The sequence below is a fragment of the Hyperolius riggenbachi genome, chromosome 2, assembly GCF_040937935.1.
Source record: "Hyperolius riggenbachi isolate aHypRig1 chromosome 2, aHypRig1.pri, whole genome shotgun sequence".
NCBI classification, from domain to species: domain Eukaryota; kingdom Metazoa; phylum Chordata; class Amphibia; order Anura; family Hyperoliidae; genus Hyperolius; species Hyperolius riggenbachi.
In genome coordinates, this window is record NC_090647.1 from 488,591,566 (window position 1) to 488,615,584 (window position 24,019).

A 24,019-nucleotide genomic window follows, 5' to 3' on the forward strand; every position below is an offset into this window, starting at 1 on the left:
GTAGGTCGGCTTCCAGAGATGTCATCTCCGTGTTAGGTGGATCATCCAGGACATCGTCTCCACTCGCATCCTGTGGCGGGAGCGATTCCTCCTCTGGCGTGTCGTGAGCTGCATCTGCTGACGTTGAAGCACGGGCTCGTTCTGCCTCATCATGCTCCTCGAGCGCACGAACTAACTGCTCCTTAGTCTGGCCGCTCACCGTCTCGATGCCTTTGTGCTCACACAGGTTGAGTAGTATCTCTTTGTTTTGCCTTGCATAGCTGGATGCTTTCTGAGCCATCGTGTTGCACAAAATAAAAAGAAAAAAAAAAGGGGGGGAGGGAAAGCAAACACCAAGTGTGTATCTTTGAACAAAAAAAAAAACGTATATAGATTCTGCACTGAGTAGACTTCTGTAGGCTAGTTGCTTCTAGCAAGCTTCCAGCCTTTAGTACTCAGAATAGCGAGCTAAACTGCGTACTAATGTACTAAACGATGCCACCACTGCCAGCCAATTATGTCAAGAACCGGCCCGCGGCACGCCTGCGTATACGGTTCCCGACTGCGGGTTTGACCAGATTAAGCGGGGAACAGCCTTATTTAAGCTACAAACAAGGCTGGAACCCCTCAAAACACCTCTCACTGCCACCACTAGCGTTGCTAGACATTTCCACTCTGCTGTCGAGTCCTCAGCGCGCACTCCGCGTTTTCGTATTTGGGTCAGCTTTGCGCTTAGGCCAAATACGGGAACGCCACGCACCCACACACACACACAGTTGCAATCTTACACTGTCGTGAAGCAAAGACCCACTAACAGTCGTTCCGAACGATACTGTTAGCTACTCGCACTGGCGTTGTTCGTACGTTGGGTCAGCTGCGCGCTTAGGCCAACGTATGACAAACGCCCCCACACACAATGCAATTACAATTTCCTACGGTAGTGTTGCTCAAGCGTACAATTAGGCATGAACTTATACACGGTTACACTTCAGTCTCTTCTAGGCTATGAGTGTTAGTTTAGTACGGCAGAAGTCAAACTTATTAAATAATAATTTAATATTCCAGAAAAAACATAGAACAGTGCAGAACTGAATATATACAAAAAGATTACAAAAAAACAAAGTAAAAATAGTTACAAGATAAAATGTACAAAGATAACACACAAAGCGATTTTGCTTACCAAAATAAACGGGAAATAAACGTACCAGCGTATCGATCTGGTGTTGTTGCGGGCGGTACGCACTTCTGGTCAGGAACCAGGTTAGTTCTAGCCGTGTGAGCTACCTCCAAGAACTACCAGTTGTGGCTATCCTAGCTGCGGTTTTATACTATGAAATACGCCTAGAGGCTGCAACTTCCTTGGGGAGGGGAGGACTAGTTTTTAATAACATCCTCAGACATAATTTAATTTCCCAGAGATCTGACATCCGCATGTGAACAGTGTCCTATAGCACACACACAACAAAAGACTTTGTTAACCTCCAATCTCCCCAGGTTACAGGTGACAATTGATTAAGGCTTTCACATTGCTGACAGTACTTCCTAGCTGATCAAAGATAAGGAGGTTGCACCTCCACCAATAATTCAATTTCCACAGGTAAAAAATGGTATCAAAAGGACTTCACCCATTTCTAATAGCCTGTCATGTACATTTCAGAGGTTCCTGTGTTAGTCTCCAGACACTGGTCCTCTGGCTTAGTGTATTGAGACAATGGGCCATCTCCTGAGTTCAAACAGCCAGGCAGATAATCCCATTAGCACTCTCAGAGGAACTGCATACAGACTCAAAGCACCTCATGGTCAAGACAATCACCCATTTCCTGGCCCCAAGCAACTCAAGGTAACAGCTCCCTTCTGGCAGACTTACACGGAACACAGGCAGAAAAATGAAAGAATATATTCCTTTATTCCTAACATCATCAGCACCCCAATATATCACCACACTCACAACTAATCCAGGAGAGCGACCGACTAGCATCTGCACCAACAGACCTGGGAGACTGAGCAGGGATGGTTATATTCCCACAGGCTCAGATGGTGGTTGCAAGTTTTGCAACCAACCCTTTTGAGTATAATCCTTACATCTTTGTCTTTTGATACTACACCATTGGGCTCCTGGTCTCTCTCATTCACAGAAACTTGTAGGTTACGGGTAACCATCAAGGATCAAAACTTTGGTTTGGTCACACTGTGTGACGTTTATGTTCCCTTTATTATTAATCTGTCTCCGCATCCTGCAGGTGTTCCAGAAGGATGGGCTGGTCTTGCTGTTTGACACATCTAGCGAGTATGAATGTAACTGGATGATGCTGGTGCGGCCAGCCACAGACTTCACCCACCAGAACCTGACTGCGTTTCAGCATGGAAGCGACATCTATTTCACTACCTCCCAGGACATTGCGCCTGGCACAGAGCTGCGTGTGTGGTACGCCGCTTTCTATGCAAGGAAGATGGAGAAGCCTCTGCTGAAGCCACCCATGCCGTGTCGCAATGGTAGGTCACTGGATGACTAGTTATGTTTCAGCAGATAGCGGGGGGGAGGGATGGGCAAACATGTAACATGTACCCCAGTATGCTGCTAATAGCCTGGCCATCAGGGGAACTTCTGGGGAATTGGACTCTCCCTGTAGTCCCCTGCACGACAGAGATGAGAAAGGGATTAAAGCAGGATAAAGCTCTGACATAACATTCAATAAAAATGTGGTTTCCTACTTTGTATTACCCGTAAAGTTATCATATTTGTTTTTGTGCTCAAGTAATCTTGTCTGTTTACAAATTACAAGTTCCCAAAGTACAGTTTATCTGCTCAGAAAGCTGCCATTACATTTTTATTGCATAGCTTCTGTATTTATATAATAAAATCTATTTATCATTTTTCAGTTGTCTCTGCTTTTACTATATGTGGCAGCTCAGTTCCAACACACTGCTAATGCTTACATTCCTTTGTGAGCTACAATTAGTAAACAAAAGAGAAGATATCACATCCTCAGATGCAGCCAGAAGCTGCCCACTGAAAAAGAAAGTGCTGTGTTAACTGTTTGAATCCTGTTGTATCAATTTTTTTGTGGTAATAGGTTTTTTTTTTGGTGTAAATAATCTTTTAGAGCAAAGAAGAAATTCTGAGTTTCATACAACCTTAGCACAACATTGCTATTACATTATCATTATTTTATTATTTACTATTTCATGAATTTCATTATGTGATTCTTTATATGAGGGCAGAGCACAGTGTTGACTGCGGATCTGCACAGATCTATCTACGTAATATTTCAAATACTTAAAATGACAACTGTAAATATGCACAGACTATGGGGGTAGGGGGGAGAGAGAGAGAGTTACATGCCTCACTACAGGTAGGTAGCAAGGTAAAGGTGCCCCCTGTATAGGGCAGGTATAGTTGTCCCGTTATATGTAGCTAGTATAGTTGCCCCAGTATAGGTAGTATAATTGCCCCCCATATAGGCAGTATAGTTGCCCCCAGTATAGGTAGCTAGTATAGTTGCCCTGTATAGGTAGTATAATTGCCCCAGTATAGGTAGTCTGTAGAGGGTAGCAGCCAGCAAGGGGGGGGGGGGGGGGTAGTAGGCACAGTGTTGGAGAGGGGCTGTCAGACCACCACCACCCCCCCCCCCTCACCTGGGTCTCCCCGGTCCGCACTCCCCTCCAGCTAGTAGCGATGTGTACAAGTATCAGACATCACGTGGGGAAGCAATGACTCGCCCACTGTATTTGCAGGAAGTGATGGTGCCCCCCCCCCCCCATGGCTAGGCGGGCAACTGCAAGCTTTGTCACGGCAGGCCAAGCACATTTCCTGGTCCTGCATGTCACCACTCCCAGACTTCCACCGCCTGAGGAAGACACCTCACCTTGTGTCTGTTATAAAACTGTATCCACTTGTAAACCTGAAGCGAAGAAACTCCATGTTAAATACTTGCCTACGTAAAGGGAAGGCTCTGGATACCATAGAGCCTTCCTGATCTGTGCTCCATCACCTTTTTCCAGCATTGTACCCCATTGAAGTTGTGCAGCCGGCTGTGTCTCCGGTACTCCTTGGCAGCCTTTGGAAGTGCTTGTGTCCCCGAGTGCTTCCGAAGACTGGTACATTCATACTGCACATGTGGGAGCCTGGACTTGTGCGTGCGCAGTGCGGATGTGCTAATCTTCAGACATCCTCGGGGACACAAGTACTTGTGAAAGCTGCGGTGTGCTGAAGAGGTATTCTACCTCTACCTAGCAGGAGGAATAACTGGTGACCGCGCAGGAAGGATGGGACATGCAATCCTGGCAATGGGTGGATGTCGGTATAGTTGCTGGGCAGACCAATCAGCCTGCTAGAGTTGTCTCCTCCACTGTGCCTACTAAAAGTGACTATAGTTGACATAAAATTTGGTGATGTGTGGCAGAGAACAAATCTCCACCTGAATACATGGATCCAATTCCAATGACTGCTTGCTTGGTGTAATTTACTTCAAAGCAGCACCAATCCTTTAAAGTGAACCCAAAGTGAGAGTGATATGGAGGCTGCCATATTTATTTCCTTTTTAGATAATACTAGTTGCCTGGCAGCCCTGCTGATCTATTTGGTTGCACGAGTGTCTGAATCATACCAGAAACCAGGATGCAGCTAATCTTGTCAGATCTGACTATGATGTCAAACACCTGATCCGCTGCATGCTTGTTTAGAGTCTGTGGTTGAAAGTATCAGAGGCAGAGGATCAGCAGGACTGCCGGGCAACTGGTATTGCTTTAAAGGAAATAAATATGGCAGCCTCAATATCACTCACACCTCCGGTTCTTTAACCTGCTACCAACTTATATAGTGCTCTAACACACCTTCAACTTGGGTTGTCTGAAACAGTCAAAGAATGATCATTTCATGTGTGCTTTGAAAGTGTGAACAGGTGTCCCTTGACACCTACCTGTTGTTGATTAGTAATCCAGCGTGCTGGTAAAAAATAGCTAGTTGTTTTTTTGCATTTGTTTAACTTAGTAAAAAGGAAATACATAAAGAGTCATGGGCAGCACGGTGGCGTAGTGGTTAGCTCTCTCGCCTTGCAGCGCTGGGTCCCTGGTTCGAATCCCAGCCAGGGCACTATCTGCAAAGAGTTAGTATGTTCTCTCCGTGTCTGCGTGGGTTTCCTCCGGGCACTCCAGTTTCCTCCCACATTCCAAAAACATACAGATAAGTTAATTGGCTCCCCCTAAAAAAAAAAGAAAAATTGGCCCTAGACTACAGTACTTACACTACATAATATAGACATATGGCAATGGTAGGGATTAGATTGTGAGCTCCTTTGAGGGACAGTTAGTGACAAGATATACAGTGTATATATATATATATATACATTGTACAGCGCTGCGTAATATGTCGGCGCTATATAAATACTTAATAATAATAATAATAATGAGGAAAGGAGCCAGATAGCGAAGTTACATGCAGAGCTAGGACAACGTCCTCCAGCACCCAAGGCTGAGAAACCAAAGTGTGCCCCTCCATCCCTCCCACCCCAGCTGTCATACACTGATTGCTATTAGACTAATTCTGGGTACGCACACGTTACGTTTTTTCGTTCGATTCTCTTAGCTTTTCTTATCAATTTCCATTCACTTGAATTGAAAGTAATATCAGACATGACGGAAATCATCTATCGAACGTAAAAAGGTAACGTGTGTACCTAGCATAAGAGGCGTCCCAGGGCCCCCAACCCCCTAACGCCTTAATCTCTATCTGGCTTGCAGTTACTGCCATGTATCTTCTTTTTCTTATTTCTCTCTGCTTCAAACACAATGGGGGAATGATAGTTGAGAGAGTTGTGCGCCCCCTCCTACACTGCGCCATGAGGCTGGAACCTCTTTCGCCTTTGCCTCGGACCGGTCTTGATGTTGAGACATTCAAAAGTATTTCACTCTGCTTGCTGTTTAGAGGTCTTCTAAGGCAGGGACCTTTTTTGGCCTGGGGACCGCTATCCAGACCAAACATTTTTTCCCTGGGGGTGGGGGGGGGGGGGGGGAGGGAGAATGTGGGTGGTTGTGGTGGTTTCCTGGGGTGGGGGGTCGGGTGCGGCACCAAAACTATTTGGAGTGCGTGAGTATGTAGATGGCCAAGTACAGGTCGGGTATCTAGGTATAGCTGTCCCAGTACAGGGATTATAGCTGTCCCAGTATAGGCCAGACAGGCCCACTAACCGGTAGTGGACTGGGGGTTGGGGACCCCTGTTCTGAGGGGTTCAATGGCGTACATGCAAAATTGACGTTGCGGAAATGTGGATTCTGGAAACAGCAGCTATTAGAATATGGGTAGATATTCTACTATTGTATCGGGCAGTGGTAATTTCATTAGTAAAATATTGGTAAATTTTTTACTAATCGCTAAACTTAACCTTTATTCTCATACACGCCCTCTCTCTACGATGCCTAACCGACACCCCAACTCCCCCACCCACTGTTGCCTAACCGAACAACAACCTTTCTTTACCGATCACTAACTGACCCCCTTTCCAATGCCTAGCCCTAATGGCCCGCCACAAAAGCACCTTTTTTTTTTTGTAGCGACAGTTTGTATATTGAATGGCCCTGGCACCTTCTATTTTATCAGGTGCCTCCTATGCCCAAATTCCGATTTATAGCGACTATTAAACATGAGAGCTTATGGGGGTGCCAAAACTTTAGTGACGTCTCTGGTGCCCAAATTTCCTGGTTCTATTCAAGTTTTTCTTTGGATGCTACCTAGGTACTCCAAACCTTCTCAAATTCCTTGGCACATCATGGTTTTTATACCCTTTTTTTTTTTTTTTTTTTTTTTCTCTGGATAAAGGAATCGAAGAATTTCTTAAATGCTTCCATTGCGAGGATAGTGAGGAATTTATCATAGCCAGCCAATCAATATTTCCCTCTATAGCCTGCTCCTGCTCATCCTGCCCCTCGCTTTCCGCTCCATGGTGCAGATTGCAAATGAGTATAAAAATGTATTTGGGCAACCATTACTGCTAGTATGTACACTTCTTTATTGACAGATACTGGCATTAATTGGCTTAGTGTCTTTCTTTTCTCGCTTCTGTGGAAATTTTCATATTAGGATTTTTGGTCATTGCTGGTGCTGATTGCTCTGCATTTATTGGGTGTGTTGGGCGACAGTGAGATCTAATTAATTTGCTGTGCAGTCTAGCTGGTTGTCTACAGTCAGGAGAATGCACAACACTGGCTGGACACAAGGGCAAATATCTGGCAGATGAGACATGTTCTTTACATTGGTCCTATACAGGTGCAAGACAAACTGCAACAAAACCATGGCACCTTTCAGAGCAACCTATCGCATTGCAGCTTACTGAACCAAGTATACTGATTGGCCATCCCAAACAGCTGCTCCATTGTTGGTAGATCAGCCACAATGTATTACAGCTATTATCTAGGCGTTTGGTTTAAGTTCCTGTTAAAGAATATTGGTTTCTTCCCCTGGGTGTCACTGTGCAACTAGGAATAAAGCTTAAAGCACACAGTCTAAAGTTAGTACCTCAGGAACTAATACAGTGTTGTCATAACCCACGTTTTGTTTACTCTCCAGAGGTGGAATTTTTGGCAGCTGAACCTGTTAAGGAGCTCAATCCAGCATCTTCAAAAAATGACCAGATCACCTCAGTGGCTTCCAAGAAGTTGAAGAGTGTGCGCACTCCAGCAGCGTACACCTCAGGTAACCTTCAGGCTAACACAGGCATGGGCAAACTTGGCCCTCCAGCTGTTGATAAATGAATCGAAGGAACGGGAACTACAAGTCCCACAATGCATTGCTGGAGTCTGACAGCCACAGTCATGACTCATAAAGGCAAATGCATTGTGGGATTTGTAGTTCCTTAAAGAGAATCTGTACTGTAAAATTCTTACAATAAAAAGCATACCATTCTATTCATTATGTTCTCCTGGGCCCCTCTGTGCTGTTTCTGCCACTCCCTGCTGCAATCCTGGCTTGTAATTGCCATTTTTATGCAGTGTTTACAAACAAAAGACATAGCAAGTGATCGGCTAAGAGTAGCTCAGCATGTGAGTCATACAGAGTGTGAAGGGGGGCCTGGAGAGGGTGTGTATAGCTTCTATCCAATCACAAGCAGCACAACACATTCCAGCCTGACTGCCTGAGCCTGACAGACCCGACAGAGGAGAGAAAACTAGATCACATAACAGAAATAACAAAGCCACTGTGCAACTAGGAAAGGCTGCAGTAAGACAGAGCACATTAGAACACCTATAGGAACTTATAGGATAGAAGAAATAAGGCTCAACATTGTTACAGAGTCTCTTTACAGCTACAGGGCCAAGTTTGCCCATGCCTGGGCTAGCACAATGATCATAAGAGCCAAATTGGTGATGTGGGGATAATGCTACTGTGATGGTTTTAAAAGCTTAATTCCTTGGCGGTCTGATTCTTTCCAGATTTTAGGGTCTAAAAGCGGTGCAATTTTTTTCCACTCTTTCAGACCCTAAAACCTGAAAAAAATCATTCTGGCAGGGACATCTGCAGCAAAAAAAAAAAAAAAAGTACCTTCCTGGGCTCCTGTGCTGCAGTTTTCTCTTTGCCCACAAGATGGCGCTAATATACATATAAACGAACTTCTCTATATTTCTCTAATATAGAGAAGTTTGTTTTCAATATTAGCCCCGCCCCCGATGACGTCACGCTGCCACCACCGCTCTGCTGCTGCCACCACGGCTGCGCTGCTCTAACTGGCTGCCGGGTCCCCGGAAGAATAGCGGGGACATGGGGGATCCCGGCGGCCAGGGAAAGACCCCACACTGCCGGGGAGAGAGGCTGGAGTCCCGCTGCGCAGCGAGATCGCGCACGGGACTCCAAAACTACAGGTAAAGCTCTGCAATGCATACCCCGACCTGAGCTCGGGATCACCGCTAATAGCTTCTTTTTTCTACCCCGAGCTCAGGTCGGGAAAACCGGCAAGGAGGTTAAAGAACTATCAAAGAAACTGTTTCTCTGTAAACCCCACATACTTATAGAGCGTTTAGCCAGCAACACAAAATGCTTTTCAGAGGTTTATCAGCACTGAGTGAAAAGAAAAGCTGTGTTTACCAGCTGTTTTATAACAATTTGTGTCAGCATTGGGAGGAGGGGGTGGCAGAGCTGCACTGTAACCTGGCTGTAAACTGTTTACACTGTTTGGCAGAGAGACACAGACAGGAACACAGAGCTTCAGCTGATGATTATTTACACACATTTGAAGCTATATTTCTGCTTTCTATCATTCTGAACAGATTCAAGTCACAGTATTAGAGCCAGTGAAGATTGTTTTTGTATGCTGGATGTGCGGGGCACAGTCCTCCATATTAATGCCCACAGTGAGAACTGTTCTCTGTAAATGTCATTTTCTTCATATAAAACATGAAAAGATGAAAAAAGCCTTTGTATTGCTGTTTGCTAGTAATTACTGGAAATATGTGCCATTTAGAAGTTTTAGTTAACTTTGATAGTTGTCCTTTTTAAGATTTTTTTTTTTTTTTAATGTATGGTTTAACCACTCCCATAAAAAATGGCTTATTTAATTTTTTTGCCTTACACAATGGTTGCAAGAGAGGTTGCTGCTAGGTGATCCACTGGTTGTCCTTGCCACTGATGGGTGATCCTATCCCTCTGTGCTACAGATCCTTACCTTTTACTTTTTTTCCATTCTATTGACTGTGCAATTTGGGAACGTTTAAAGCAGCTTATGCATGCTCTTCTGTTGTCATACTGCTTGTAGATTTATAGTCTATACTAAAATTGTTGCTGTCTTTATAATAGTTTTTGTTTATGCTATTTTTTTTTTTCATTCTGAAAATAAAAAATGTTTAAAAAAAAAAAAGTTGATGGGAGCCAATAGATGACAATGATTCTGTTTTAGTGAAATACTTTTTTTTCACTTTATACAATCAATCATTCTGTATCAATGTTTTCGGATTGTGGCGCATCTGAGTTCCCATTAATCCATATAGGGAAATTCGCTTTGATATGAGTGCTTTGGATTACAAGCATGTTTCTTCAACAAATTATACTCGCAAACCAAGGTTCAACTTTAATCAAATCGAACATTCTATAAATTAAAAAAAAAATCAAATTAGACAGATTCTTAATGATCTATCAAGATGGCAACTTCTCACTTTGTGCATGGGTAGAGAAGTTTCTTCCTTTCAGTCTGGTGGAGCTATCGATCTTATTGTATCTGTACCGATATGCCAAACTTCACATTATGTGACTGAAATGTGGAATAACGTTCTTTTATTAAATAATGATCATATAAAAAGTTAGACATATATTCATTTGTAAGCCATTTTTTTCCTCTCAGTTACTTGTCAGGAGAACAGTGATATCATCCATGTGGAGACGTGTGAGTGGGCATGTAAAGTGTGCAATACAACCTTCATTGAACCCAATCTGCTAACCGGTATGTACTTCTTCTTCCCAGCTGTGTAATGTAGTGGCATTGTACTGATCACATGACTGGTGTTGAATGCTTGGATAAGAGAACCTATGTGTGGGTGTATGTTGTCTGTTTTGTTTTGTTCTTTTTGTTTTTGTTTTATTTTTTACTACTTGCACATTTGCTGAGTGAGAACTTTAAAGTGAACCTCCGGTTTTATTTACAAAATGAAAATAAGCCAGAATGACATGGTTTTCCCCCAAGCTTATCCTATAACCTATGTTTCTTGAGTTGTGGACAATCAAGACACCTAGGGGATCAACAAAGACACTGTAGGAAAGTACAAATTCCATCCAGACGTTGTCCTGTTTGATATTCAGAACTTCAAATTTCCATAGCTCTAAAGTCTCATACACATCCTGGATTAAACTCAGAAGAGGTGGCCAGCTGGGGCATCTCAAATCTAGTGTACAGCTGCCCTGATGCATTGTTTAAAGATCCATTTCTGTAACATTTTTTTAAATGATGGCAACAAATGAGGACAACCAAGGTGACATGAGATAGACATGTGTCTGTACAGTGCCAAGCACACACATAACTAGGCTGTGTTCCTTCTTTTTTCTTTCTCTGCCTGAAAGCGTTAAACATCAGGTATGCAAGTGACAGTTTCTATCTGGGCCGGGACCGGGTCGGACTGGGCCAGACTACAGCATTACCCTCACTGATAAAATATTTTCCTGTCAGTAAATGGCTTCCTGAAGCAAGAAAAAAGATAAGGGTCAATAATTCATAGATTTTAGTTCTGGCATACTTGAATGAAGGTGTCATTGAGCAGAGACAATGAAACAGTAAAAACTTAAAAACTAGATTCAAATCTAAAATAAAACGTGGGGAAAAAAGGTCATTTTTAGGAGAAGGATAGATACAATTGTTTGTTCTTATCAGTTTTTTATTTTCACCTCGGATATCTTTTAAGACTCGCCTTTGTACCTCTACCTTCCTCCATAGCAGCAGTACATGTCCCTTGGCTGTAGCCAAAAGAGTCCTTTGTTCAGCATTTGGGTTCCAAACTGTTGCCCTAGGAATTGAGGTATATGGAGGCTGCCATATTTTTTTTTTCAAACATACATAGCTCCAGTATAATGCAGGCTCACAAGCGCGCTCTGATTAGAGTGGTTGCATGCTGCTTTTAAATCCCATACACACACTTTACAGTGTGGGGGAAACATAAATGCGCTAATTTTATTCACTCCTGATAAAAGCGTTAAGCTGAAACATGTCGAGTCTGTTTACAGTGCAAGTGCATGAAAAACAACAAACACCCCCCACCCAACATATTAACACACTGCCAGCAATTCAGCCCCTGTCAGAGTTGGCGGGCCTTACTGGACACAATAATAAAAAAAATAAAAAAAACATACATACATACATACATACATACATACATACATACATACATACATACATACATACATACATACATACCTCTATCAGATGTCACTGTTACCAACTGAGTGTAGTAATTGGCCCGATGACTGTGCCGTGGTCCCGCCTACGAGACCATCAGCACCAATTAAAAAGAAACAGCAGGCAGCTGTGATTGGCCGGTCTGGTGCCAGCACCCCTGTCTGATTAGTCACAGCAGGTGCCACTGGTTGAATGAGGATATGGTTGGGTGGGTGAGGGTAGTGTGTGGGCGGGAGAGTGGAGATGAGGCAGGTGCCAGGTAGCCCAAACTGTTTGTCAAAACGCCGCCCCCCTGCATTTTGATGCCTGTATCGTGATTCAAGTAGTTTCATGGTAGGTCCGCCCCTGCTGGCCGCCTCTTCAGAGTGTAGGAGGTTTAACTTTCTGAATGACATTTAGTCCTGTGCAAAGTTGTTCTTAAGCCCAGGGACGTTCAAGCTCCATTGTAGAGCAAGACTAGCTTTCTTGTTGTATTCCACTTCATAACTCTAATGGGTATTTTGCCATAGCCTTGAGCTTCCTAATCAGTGCTACTGTCCTCCTACATCTGCTACTGTCATTAATGGTGCAGTCAGAACATGTCCAGCTGATCATCATCTTACTCTTGTTGCACTTTTCAGAACATTTATTAAGCCACTTGGAACAAGCAAAGGGGGTTTCACCCTCCGGGTCCTGTGAGCCACCGTACACAGAGGGAGACACAGGAAGTGTGCCACCAGAGCAGCCGGTCATTTGCAGTGCCCCGCCTGTCACTGTGGAAGTAAAGAAGAAACAGAAGAAGCCAAGGAAGTCCAAGGCTCCGAAAACAAGCATTCCCCTCGTGATTGTAGAAGATGACAGTCCTCCAGGTGAGGAGTCATTGCTGATATCTCTGTATTGGGATAAACTCATTACATTGTAATGTATTCTGTTCTTCTTCCTACTTTTCTGCTGTAAAGTCAAACTTATCTGTTGCTGAGAAAAAGACAAGATGTTTAATGTATACGCTGGTGATAAAGGATGGCAGTACATACATACAAATGTAATAGTTTTGCACTTGTACTCCAAGGTCTTGCAATACTAACTTTCATTTAACACCGTTATTGAGCTGAGGCCCATTCCACCTCCCAGTCTGTAGTTTGTGCATCACTCCATAACTCCCTGTAGTGCTAATCCTGTATTGTGTAGTCAGGAGAAGCAGATCATGTTGACGCATCATGCCAATGTTAGTGGTGGAAGGTGTTGGTTTGTGCAATACATTATCTGCAATGTCCAATGTTTGGTGGCTTTGCAGAAACTATCGGCACCGTTGGGGGGGGGGGGGGGGGGTCTCAAAACCTTATCAGATGTAGGAGGAGGGATTGGGTGCCTAAGACTGAAGCAGAAACCTACAACAGAAACTTGGTTTTAGATAGTGTCATATTTTAGGCTTAGGAGAGCTAAGAGGTGATGTATGGGGAAGTCTGCATTAGTAATAGGTGTTAGAAGTGCAGGGTTAGGAATCAGAGGGGATTTAAGTACACATGAGAAGCCAGCACTGGGCATCATTGGAGATTTCTGTTGAGTGAGGAATGGGGAAGATTTGCCAAAAATACAGACAAACCAGTTTCGTATCGAATAGTTAAAAGTACTAGCAATCATTTCACAGATTTACCTCAGGGCAATGATGTATGGACTGTTCACAAGGATATGGCACACTGACCACAGGGCCACAGACACTGACTGACTGACTGACCAACCACAGGGCTGTAGTACACGGACTGACAAGCACAGGGCCATGGCACACTGACTATCTGACCACAGGCCTGTAGTGCATGGACTACAGTGACACACTGTCTGACCAGAGGACTGCGGAGCATGAACTTACTGACCACAGGGCCATGGAGCACTGATTTACGGACTGACAAACACAGGGCCATTGCATTCTGACTGACCACAAAGCTATGGAGCACTTGATTGACTGACTGACCACAAGACTGTGGTGCATGGAAGGATTGAACTACAGGTCCGTGGCGCACTGAGTGACCACAGGGCTAAGGAGCGTGGACTGACTGACTACAGGGCCATAGTGCACAGACTAACAGTACTAGCCCAATGCAAGGTTGAATCTCTGATCTAATTAAGGTTCCTGGGTGATCCAGCTCTGCGGTCCCACTTACAATGTCATGCAATTTCAGATGTCACTCCAACAAGGTACACGTGAAGGCTTAATACGAAATGGTGTTGGAATTTAGCAAGTTTAATCATAGAATAACTGCATGTAGAGTTCCCCGATTGTGTGTGAGTAGATGAGGGTGACCGAGAACAGGGGATTTGCACCTGGGCCCCATAGTCGTGGCTGTGACTATTAATAATGCTCATGATGGCTCCTTACTTCAGTCAATGATTGGATCTGACAATATGCTCCTTTTAAAGCTTTTGTTTGTGGCTTTTATTGTATATTTGACTGAACTGTGCAGCTGCTACTGTACTGTGGTGGTCATCTGGGTCTGACTCTTTTTAATGTGGTTTTTGTTTTGTTTGTTTTTTTATTTTCATGCCTCTCCTCCTTTACTCCTACCCAGTTCATACTATTTACAGCCCAGTTTTTCCACCTGACCGAGTGACTGAAATAATCACTGAAATCCCCCCAGATGAGGTTCCTCTGCCACATGACTCTGATGACAAGTTCATGGAGCTAATGTTGGGAAAACTGCCCTCTGCCAACAGCAGTGTCACCCCTGTCTCCAAGTAAGTAGCACTTAATACTCAACTATATTTCTGGTATGAAAGACTGATGGTTGGACAATATCTATGATGGGTACAGCCTTAACCAGACATGGGTGGGTGTTGGCCGGCCATAATGAGTGTTTGTGGTGATTTCAGACTTTTTCAGCTGGGTGAAGTTATGCAGTGATTGGGTGATCAAAAAGAGTATGACCAAAAGTTGGTAGAGCATGGACAACATATGTTATGTACCAAACTGGTGCACCAAGTAATGTCACAGACTGCCACATTGCCCCCCTCTGTTTCCAGTACTTTCTCATGTGTGTATGTTTGTGTACAATAGCCCAGGACTGGCATGCTGTCCTGCACTCCTGCCCTGCTATCAGGACCATTAGCAAGGGTAGGTGTGGTCATATGGAGGGAGGGATCAGACGGGAAGCATGTCATGTGAGAAGCAGAATTTGCACACTGCCCTGCAAGTGTAAAGCATGAGTTTAACCATTGCAAACCAGTCAAATGGTTTTAGCTGTTAATTTAATGCTGTTTTTAATGCTTTAGACTATAGATGAACTTTGACAATACCACTTTAAGGTATGTACAATTGTTTACACACTTCCCCCCCCCCCCCCCCCCTTTCCTCTCTTGTAGGTTTGCCTTTCACCAGGGAAATAACTCTCTGAAACGGGGCATGCTGCTTTCCAGCACACGACACAACATGAGACGGAAATTTGTGCGCCAGCTTGGCGACCACAAGCGCATCTTTCAGTGCAACATCTGCACAAAGGTATTCCGAAACAGCAGCAACCTGAGCCGTCATGTCAGATCTCATGGTGAGTGAATCAAATTGTTTAAACTAATTCCCACAATCTAAAAGGGTACCACAACTGGCACATGACTTGCCTACATAGATTTAGGTTGCCTTCCTATCTTCATTCACCTGAGACAATAAATACTTTACATTTTCCTTTTTAGCTTTTTAACACAAAATAAGATTGTGAGATTCCAGGAAAGTCCTATCTAGGCGTAGGAGCCATGCAAACTAAAGATAAACAATACAAACAGGTGTAAGTGATCTATGCATTATAGCCGTTTCCCAAACGTGTCAAGGTCCATCAACAGTACATGTTTTCTGGAAACTGCACATATTCACAGGCAGGATAATTCCCATATATCAGACGCTTTTAAATATAATACATACATAGATTAACAGGGAAAAATACCAGGGGGAAAAAAATGTACTAAACCTGGTGGGTAAACCTTTCTCTGGTTGAACTCGATGGAGGTATGTCTTTTTCAACCCAAATATCTATGTAGCTATGGTGCGTCTATGTTCCAGGAGGGTCTTGTAGATGCTCTCCCACAATCTGTCCCCTTCTGTCTACCTTGGCTCTCCCTGTTTGTCCCCTTCTGTCCCCAGTGTGTTCCCCTTTGTCCCCTCCTGGTCCCCCTGTGTTTTGTCCTTGTCCCCCTGTGTCTCCTCCAGGTCCTTCTGTGTCTCCTTCTTATCCCCCTATGTCCTCCCTGTTCCCCTCTACTCCCAATGTCTCCTCGTCTACCTATTTAGCGGCAGCGTGGCTTACCTTCCTAGTGATTTAAAAGGCAGGGAATGCTGACATCTTGGCGGGCCATCGTAAATCGTGGATTCCTTGTCTTTTGAATATACTTGGATTATATTTTTGGGGGAGAATAAGGGAGTCTTGTATTCCAGAAAATTCGGTAGTTTCTTAGTAGAGCTGATTAGCTGTGGATTTCCACAGAACATGTACTGTTGGTGGGCTTTAACCACTTGAGGACCACAGTCTTTTCGCCCCTTAAGGACCAGAGCCTTTTTTTCCATTCAAACCACTCCAGCTTTCACGGTTTATTGCTCGGTCATACAACCTACCACCTAAATGAATTTAACCTCCTCTTCTTGTCACTAATACAGCTTTCTTTTGGTGCTATTTGATTGCTGCTGCGAGTCTTAGTTTTTATTATATTCATCAAAAAAGACATGAATTTGGTCAAAAAAATGACTTTTTTAACTTTCTGTGCTGACATTTTTCAAATAAAATAAAATTTTCTATACATTTGAGCACGAAAGTTATTCTGCTACAGGTCTTTGATAAAAAAAACCCCATTCAGTGTATATTTATTAGATTGGGTAAAAGTTATAGCGTTTACAAACTATGGTGCCAAAAGTGAATTTTCCCATTTTGAAGCATCTCTGATTTTTCTGACCACTTCTCATGTTTCATGAGGTGCTAAAATTCCAGGATAGTATAAATACCCCCCAAATGACCCCATTTTGGAAAGAAGACATCCCAAAGTATTCAGTGAGAGGCATGGTGAGTTAATAGAAGATTTTATTTTTTGTCACAAGTTAGCGGAAAATGACACTTTGTGACAAAAAAAAAAAAGTTTCCATTTCTTCTAACGTGCGACAAAAAAAAAATGAAATCTGCCACGGACTCACTATGCTCCTCTCTGAATACCTTGAAGTGTCTACTTTCCAAAATGGGGTCATTTGTGGGGTGTGTTCACTGTCCTGGCATTTTGGGGGAGCCTAATTGTAAGCACCCCTGTAAAGCCTAAAGATGCTCATTGGACTTTGGGCCCCTTAGCGCAGCTAGGCTGCAAAAAAGTGCCACACATGTGGTATTGCCATACTCAGGAGATGTAGTATAATGTGTTTTGGGGTGTATTTTTACACATACCCATGCTGGGTGGGAGAAATATCTCCGTAAATGACAATTTTTTTTTTTTTTTTTTTTTTTTTTTTTTTTACACACACAATTGTCCATTTACAGAGATATTTCTCCCACTCAGCATGGGTATGTGTAAAAATACACCCCAAAACACATATTACTTCTCCTGAGTATGGCGATACCACGTGTGGCACTTTTTTGCACCCTAACTGCGCTAAGGAGCCCAAAGTCCAATGAGTACCTTTAGGATTTCACAGGTCATTTTGCGACATTTGGTTTCAAGAATACTCCTCACGGTTTAGGGCCCCTAAAATGCCAGGGCAGCATAGGGACCCCATTTTAGAAAGAAGACGCCCCACGGTATTCCGTTAGGAGTATGGTGAGTTTATAGAAGATTTTATTTTGGTTTTTTTTTGTCACAAGTTAGCAGAAATTGATTTTAATTGTTTTTTTTTCACAAAGTCTCATTTTCCGCTAACTTGTGACAAAAAATAAAATCTTCTATGAACTCACCATACACCTAACAGAATACCTTGGGGTGTCTTCTTTCTAAAATGGGGTCACTTGTGGGGTTCCTATACTGCCCTGGCATTTTAGGGGCCCTAAACCGTGAGGCGTAGTCTTGAACCCAAATGTCTCAAAATGACCTGTGAAATCCTAAAGGTACTCATTGGACTTTGGGCCCCTTAGCACAGTTAGGCTGCAAAAAAGTATCACACATGTGGTATCGCCGTACTCAGGAGGAGTAGTATAATGTGTTTTGTGGTGTATTTTTACATATAACCATGCTGGGTGGGAGAAATATCTCTGTAAATGACACATTTTTGATTTTTTTACACACAATTGTCCATTTACAGAAAGATTTCTCCCACCCAGCATGGGTATGTGTAAAAATACACCCCAAAACACATTATACTACTTCTCTTGAGTACGGCGATACCACATGTGACACTTTTTTGCAGCCTAGGTGCGCTAAGGGGCCCAACGTCCTATTCACAGGTCATTTTGAGGCATTTGTTGTCTAGACTACTCCTCATGGTTTAGGGCCCCTAAAATGCCAGGGCAGTATAGGAACCCCACAAGTGACCCCATTTTAGAAAAGACACCCCAAGGTATTCCGTTAGGTGTATGGTGAGTTCATAGAAGATTTTATTTTTTGTCACAAGTTAGTGGAAAATGACACTTTGTGAAAAAAAAATAATAAAAAAAATCAATTTTCGCTAACTTTTGACAAAAAATAAAATCTTCTATAAACTCGTCATACACCTAACAGAATACCTTGGGGTGTCTTTTTTTTCTAAAATGGGGTCACTTGTGGGGTTCCTATACTGCCCTGGCATTTTACGGGCCCAAAACTGTGAGTAGTCTGGAAAACAAATTTTTCAAAATGACTGTTCAGGGGTATAAGCATCTGCATATTTTGATGACAGGTGGTCTATGAGAGGGCAAAGTTTGTGGAACCGGTCATAAGCAGGGTGGTCTCTTAGATGACAGGTTGTATTGGGCCTGATCTGATGGATAGGAGTGCTAGGGGGTGACAGGAGGTGATTGATGGGTGTCTCAGGGGGTGATTAGAGGGGAAAATAGATGCACTCAATGCACTGGGAAGGTGATCGGAAGGGGGTCTGAGGTGGATCTGAGGGTTTGGCTGAGTGATCAGGAGCCCACACGGGGCAAATTAGGGCCTGATCTGATGGGTAGGTGTGCTAGGGGGTGACAGGTGGTGACAGGAGGTGATTCATGGGTGTCTCAAGGTGTGATTAGAGGGGGGAAATAGATGCAAGCAATGCACTGGCGAGGTGATCAGGGCTGGGGTCTTGAGGGCGTTCTGAGGGTGTGGGCGGGTGATTGGGTGCCCTAGGGGCAGATAGGGGTCTAATCTGATAGGTATCAGTGACAGGGGCTGATTGATGGGTGATCAGTGGGTGATTAGATGGCAGAACAGATGTAAACAATGCACTTTGGAGGTGATCTGAGGGTAGGTCTGGGGCAATCTAATGGTGTGGGTGGCTGATCAGATTGCCCGCAAGGGGCAGGTTAGGGGCTGCTTGATGGGTGGCAGTGACAGGGGTGATTGATGGGTGGCAGTGACGGGGGGTGATTGATGGGTGATTGACAGGTGATCAGTGGGTTATTACAGGGAAGAACAGATGTAAATAATGCACTGGTGAATTGATAAGGGGGGGTCTGAGGGCAAGCTGAGCGTGTGGGTGGGTGATTGGGTGCCCGCAAGGGGCAGATTAGGGTCTAGTCTGATGGGTAACACTGACAGGTGGTGATAGGGGGTGATTGATGGGTAATTAGTGGGTGTTTAGAGGAGAGAACAGATGTAAACCCTGCACTTGGGAGGTGATCTGATGTTGGATCTGCGGGCGATCAATTGGTGTGGGTGGGTGATCAGATTGCCCGCAAGGGGCAGGTTAGGGGCTGATTGATGGGTGGCAGTGACAGGGGGTGATTGACGGGTGATTGACAGGTAATCAGTGGGTTATTACAGGGGGGATAGAGGCATACAGTACACAGGGGGGGGGGGGGGGGGGTCTGGGGAGAATCTGAGGGGTGGGGGGGGGGGATGATCAGGAGGGAGCAGGGGGCAGTTTAGGGTTAGGGTTAAAAAAATATCGTTGACAGATAGTGACAGGGAGTGATTGATGGGTGATTAGAGGGGTGATTGGGTGCTAACAGTGGTCTGGGGGGTGGTCTGAGGGGTGCTGTGGGCGATCAGGGGGCAGGGGGGGGGGGAAATCAGTGTGCTTGGGTGCAGACTAGGGCGGCTGCAGCCTGCCCTGGTGGTCCCTCGGACACTGGAACCACCAAGGCAGAAGGCAGCCTGTATAATAGGCTTTGTATACATTACAAAGCCTATTATACGCGTGTCATGCGGCGATCCGGGTGCTAGTAACCCGCCGGCGCTTCCGAGCGGCCGGCGGGTTACAGCGCGAGGGGGGCAGAGCGATCGCCGCATAACCACGCCCACCGCATATTGCGGTCGTTTGGGCCCCACCCATCGGCTTAAGGCGGTCGGCAAGTGGTTAAAGCAAACCTGAAGTGAAAAAAAAGTTATGATATGAATTCTATGTGTAGTACGGATAATGAATAGAACATTAGTAGTAAAGAAAAGTCTCACATTTTTATTTTGTTATATAGCTGACAGTTGGGGGCGCTGTCTCTTTGTTCTTCCAGGTGATAAGCTCTTCAAGTGTGAAGAATGTGCCAAACTGTTCAGCCGTAAGGAGAGTCTGAAGCAGCACGTGTCCTACAAGCACAGCAGGAACGAGGTGGGTGGCTCTCCACATAGGAACGCCTACTCCATGCCCTGATAATGGATGCAGTTTTATTGAATGTATAAAGTGGGTAACAAAGTTACAATAAAATAAGAAAACAAACACAAGATTGTTATCAAAATGGTCAAAACCACAAGACCGCTATAGGTAAACACATATAAACATATTCATACAAAATGCATAGAAGTACACCACCAAACAAAAGCAAGGCAATAAAATCTTTTTACAATATTTATAATTTATTTAGTGTTTGCCCATTGTAAAATCTTTCCTCTCCCTGATTTACATTCTGAAACGTATCATTGGTGGGGACATCTTTAGTCCTGCCAGGTGATCTGTACGGAATGTTCGTTACTAAATGATCTATGCACAGAGGGAGATACTGCTTGCTTGGCAGTTGGAAAAATGCATCATTTCCCGCAATGCAATGAGGTTCACAGACAGCAAACATGTCAGCACCATGGTTGTGACGTTGCACTGTGGGAAGGGTTTTACCACAATAACAGCCACGCAGCCCCCCTGATTATCTATCTAAAAAAAAGTTAAGGATTTCTCTTTGGGGGGTATCTGCTACTGATTGGAATGAAGTTCAATCCTGGATTAAAGTTCCTCTTTAAAGTGGATCCGAGATAAACTTTTACTCCTTGCATAATTGTGTTCCTTTCATATAGTTTATAGGCATTCCTCAAGCCATATACTTTTTTGTTTTTTGTTTTAATACTCTAATTCCCTGTAAACTAAACAAGCCTCGCCCACAGCTTCTCCAGAGAGCCTTGGCACTCTGAGCCTTAGTAGCAAGGGCTTATGGGAGCTCAGTCTGGGCAGAGGGAGGATGAGGTGTTCCTAGCCAGAGATTTCAGAGGCAGATGGGAGGAGGGGAGTGAAGTTTTCAAAGTTTGAGGGCTGGAAATGCAGATCAGTTTGCCTGTGTGTAATGATCACAAACAGAACATGGCTGCTCTCATTGTATCACAGGAATAAATAATCATAAACTGTTGAAGCTGTTTGCAGCTAGATTTGCTGTGTAAACGATCTAAACTTTAGATAGGATATATAGACAAGTTACTTGTTATAGTTAGTTTTGCATCTCAGATCCACTTTAAACAGCAGATATATTATCTACACCATTCCACTGTGCTTTCATCCATCTACCCCATATTTTGTTAAATATTTTCTCAGCTCCTCACTTCATATGCTAACTTTTTTTCCCGAAAGAAAGAGTACAATACAGTAGTTTATAAGAAAAGGTTTGTATCTCTACCACTTGTCAGATTTGATCTGATATGAACCTTCCAGGAAAGCAAGATGGGTACACACCATGCAATTTCATTTCAGAACAGATCCAAGCTAGTGATCAGTTTGATATCCAGATCCGACATCAATTGGATATAGAATAAAGCTTGGTTACACACATCCAGTTTTGGTTTTTCAAATTCAAATCAAAATTCCCATCCTATTTCCAAATGGAAATCGATCTAAAATTAATTGAAAGGACATACACACGGAACAATAGCCAGTATTTCAATATTTTTCTGCATTTCCAATCGAGAAAGAGATCCATTTTAAACTCAGGTAGGTTGCTGGCAATAAGCATTTGTCCTATCACATCTTATCTCTAATTGAGAAAGTGATAGGAAGTGAAAATTGCATTGTGTGTACCCAGCTTTTATGCTAGGAACACACCATACAATTTTGTGTTAGATAGATGGTTCGATAGATTTCCGTCATGTCCGATATTATTTTCGATCGTTCTGGTCGATTTCTCATAGAAACGAATGGAAATTGATAGGAAAAGATAAGAGAATCGAGCGAGAAATCGAGCAGAAAAGCGAATCGAAAATTGAACGGAGAATCGACCACAAAAACGCGTAATATGTTCCTAGCATTTGTCCTAACACTTATTACGAATATTATTAATATTTAGCATTTCTATAATGCCGATGTATTCCATAGCGTGGAGAGTATATTGTCACATAACTGTCCCTCGGAGGAGCTCACAATCTAGTCCCTACCATAGTCCTATGTCTTTGTATGTATCGTGTAGTGTATGTGTCATAGTCTAGGGCAGGAGTGTCAAACTCAAATACAAAGTGGGCCGAAATTGTACACTGGGACCAAGTCGTGGGCCAACCTCAATGTCTACTGGCCACCCACTTCCCTTATCAAGTTCTCTGGTGTCTAGTGGTCCTCCCTCCCCTATACAGTTCCCTGGTGCCTAGATACCCCGACCATACCTTATATGGTTCCCTAGTGTTTAGCGCTTTCTCCTACCTTCCCCACATGGCTTCCCTGGTGATCTAGGGCTTCACCTCCATTGTAGCTTCCCTGGTGGTCTAGAGTGGGCCAAACATAATGCAAAGTGGGGAAACCACTGGAGGGCCAAATTTAATGGCTCTGAGGGCCAAATTTGGCCCGCGGGCCGGAGTTTGACATGTATGGTCTAGGGGCAGCTTTTTTTTTTTGTTTAGGAGGAAGCCAATTAACGTTATGCTTTTTGGGATGTGGGGGAAACCGGAGTGCCTGGAGGAAACCCACTCAGACATGGGTAGAACATACAAACTCCTTGCAGATAGTGCGCTTGCTAGGATGGCATTGGCACTTGCGTGTCTTTTTTACATGTAGGCCATTTTATCTTGCTGGCAGAAATCTCTTAATTGCAGCACGGTGACATAGTGGTTAGCGCTCTTGCCTTGCAGCGCTGGGTCCCTGGTTCGTATCCCAGCCAGGTCAACATCTGCAAGGAGTTTGTATGTTCTCCCCGTGTGTGCGTGGGATTCCTCCAGGCACTCCGGTTTCCTCCCACATCCCAAAAACATACAGATAAGTCAATTGGCTCCCCCTAAAATTTACCCTAGACTACAATACATGCACTACACAATACATACATAGACATAGGACTATGGTAGGGATTAGATTGTGAGCTCCTTTGAGGGACAGTTAGTGACTAGACTATATACTATGTACAGCACTGCGGAAGATGTTGGCACTATATAAATACTAAATAATAATGATTATAATAATAATAGCACATCTCTGCTGCACTAAGGACACTGTGTGATATTAATAACTCCTTCTTATCCACAGATTGACTCAGAGTACAGGCATCGGTGTGCCACCTGTGAGAAGGCCTTCCGGGTAGAGGCCTTCCTGGAATTCCACAACTGCCGGACAGGTAAGTAAAGCAGATGCCAGCTCTGATATCTGGAACGGCTCACATTTCTGTGCTCCCAGCTGATCTTTCTACAGCTGTACAGAGACCTGCCCAATCAGAAAAATGACCAACCTGCTGGGATCTAATGAGAGGCACAAACACTGGTCCACATGACAGCCCAGGGGCCCCAGGTCTCTCTCACTCACTGGGGCCCCCAAACCACCATGCCACACCTAGAGGGAAGTGCGGGCAAGCCCTGGACCTCTCACCTCCAGGGAACTCACCCCACCACCTCTAAACTGAATGCCAACTGCAACAAACACAATTGCTAACTTCCAGTCAGAGCAATATCCTGCCTCTATCTGGCCA

At 44.0% G+C, this 24,019-nt stretch overlaps 1 protein-coding gene across 5 annotated transcripts in view; it reads left to right on the forward strand.

Annotated features, from left to right (window-relative positions):
• Positions 1-24,019, forward strand: part of PRDM15 (PR/SET domain 15) — an 87,540-nt gene that overhangs the window by 33,733 nt on the left and 29,788 nt on the right. For all 5 annotated transcript variants that reach the window (XM_068270384.1, XM_068270386.1, XM_068270383.1 and 2 more), the window contains 8 exons: positions 2,220-2,472; positions 7,541-7,666; positions 10,302-10,400; positions 12,464-12,691; positions 14,387-14,552; positions 15,177-15,358; positions 20,399-20,493; positions 23,584-23,671. In XM_068270384.1, the coding sequence (XP_068126485.1) occupies positions 2,220-2,472; positions 7,541-7,666; positions 10,302-10,400; positions 12,464-12,691; positions 14,387-14,552; positions 15,177-15,358; positions 20,399-20,493; positions 23,584-23,671 (1,237 nt within the window). The remainder of the gene's footprint in view (positions 1-2,219; positions 2,473-7,540; positions 7,667-10,301; positions 10,401-12,463; positions 12,692-14,386; positions 14,553-15,176; positions 15,359-20,398; positions 20,494-23,583; positions 23,672-24,019) is intronic.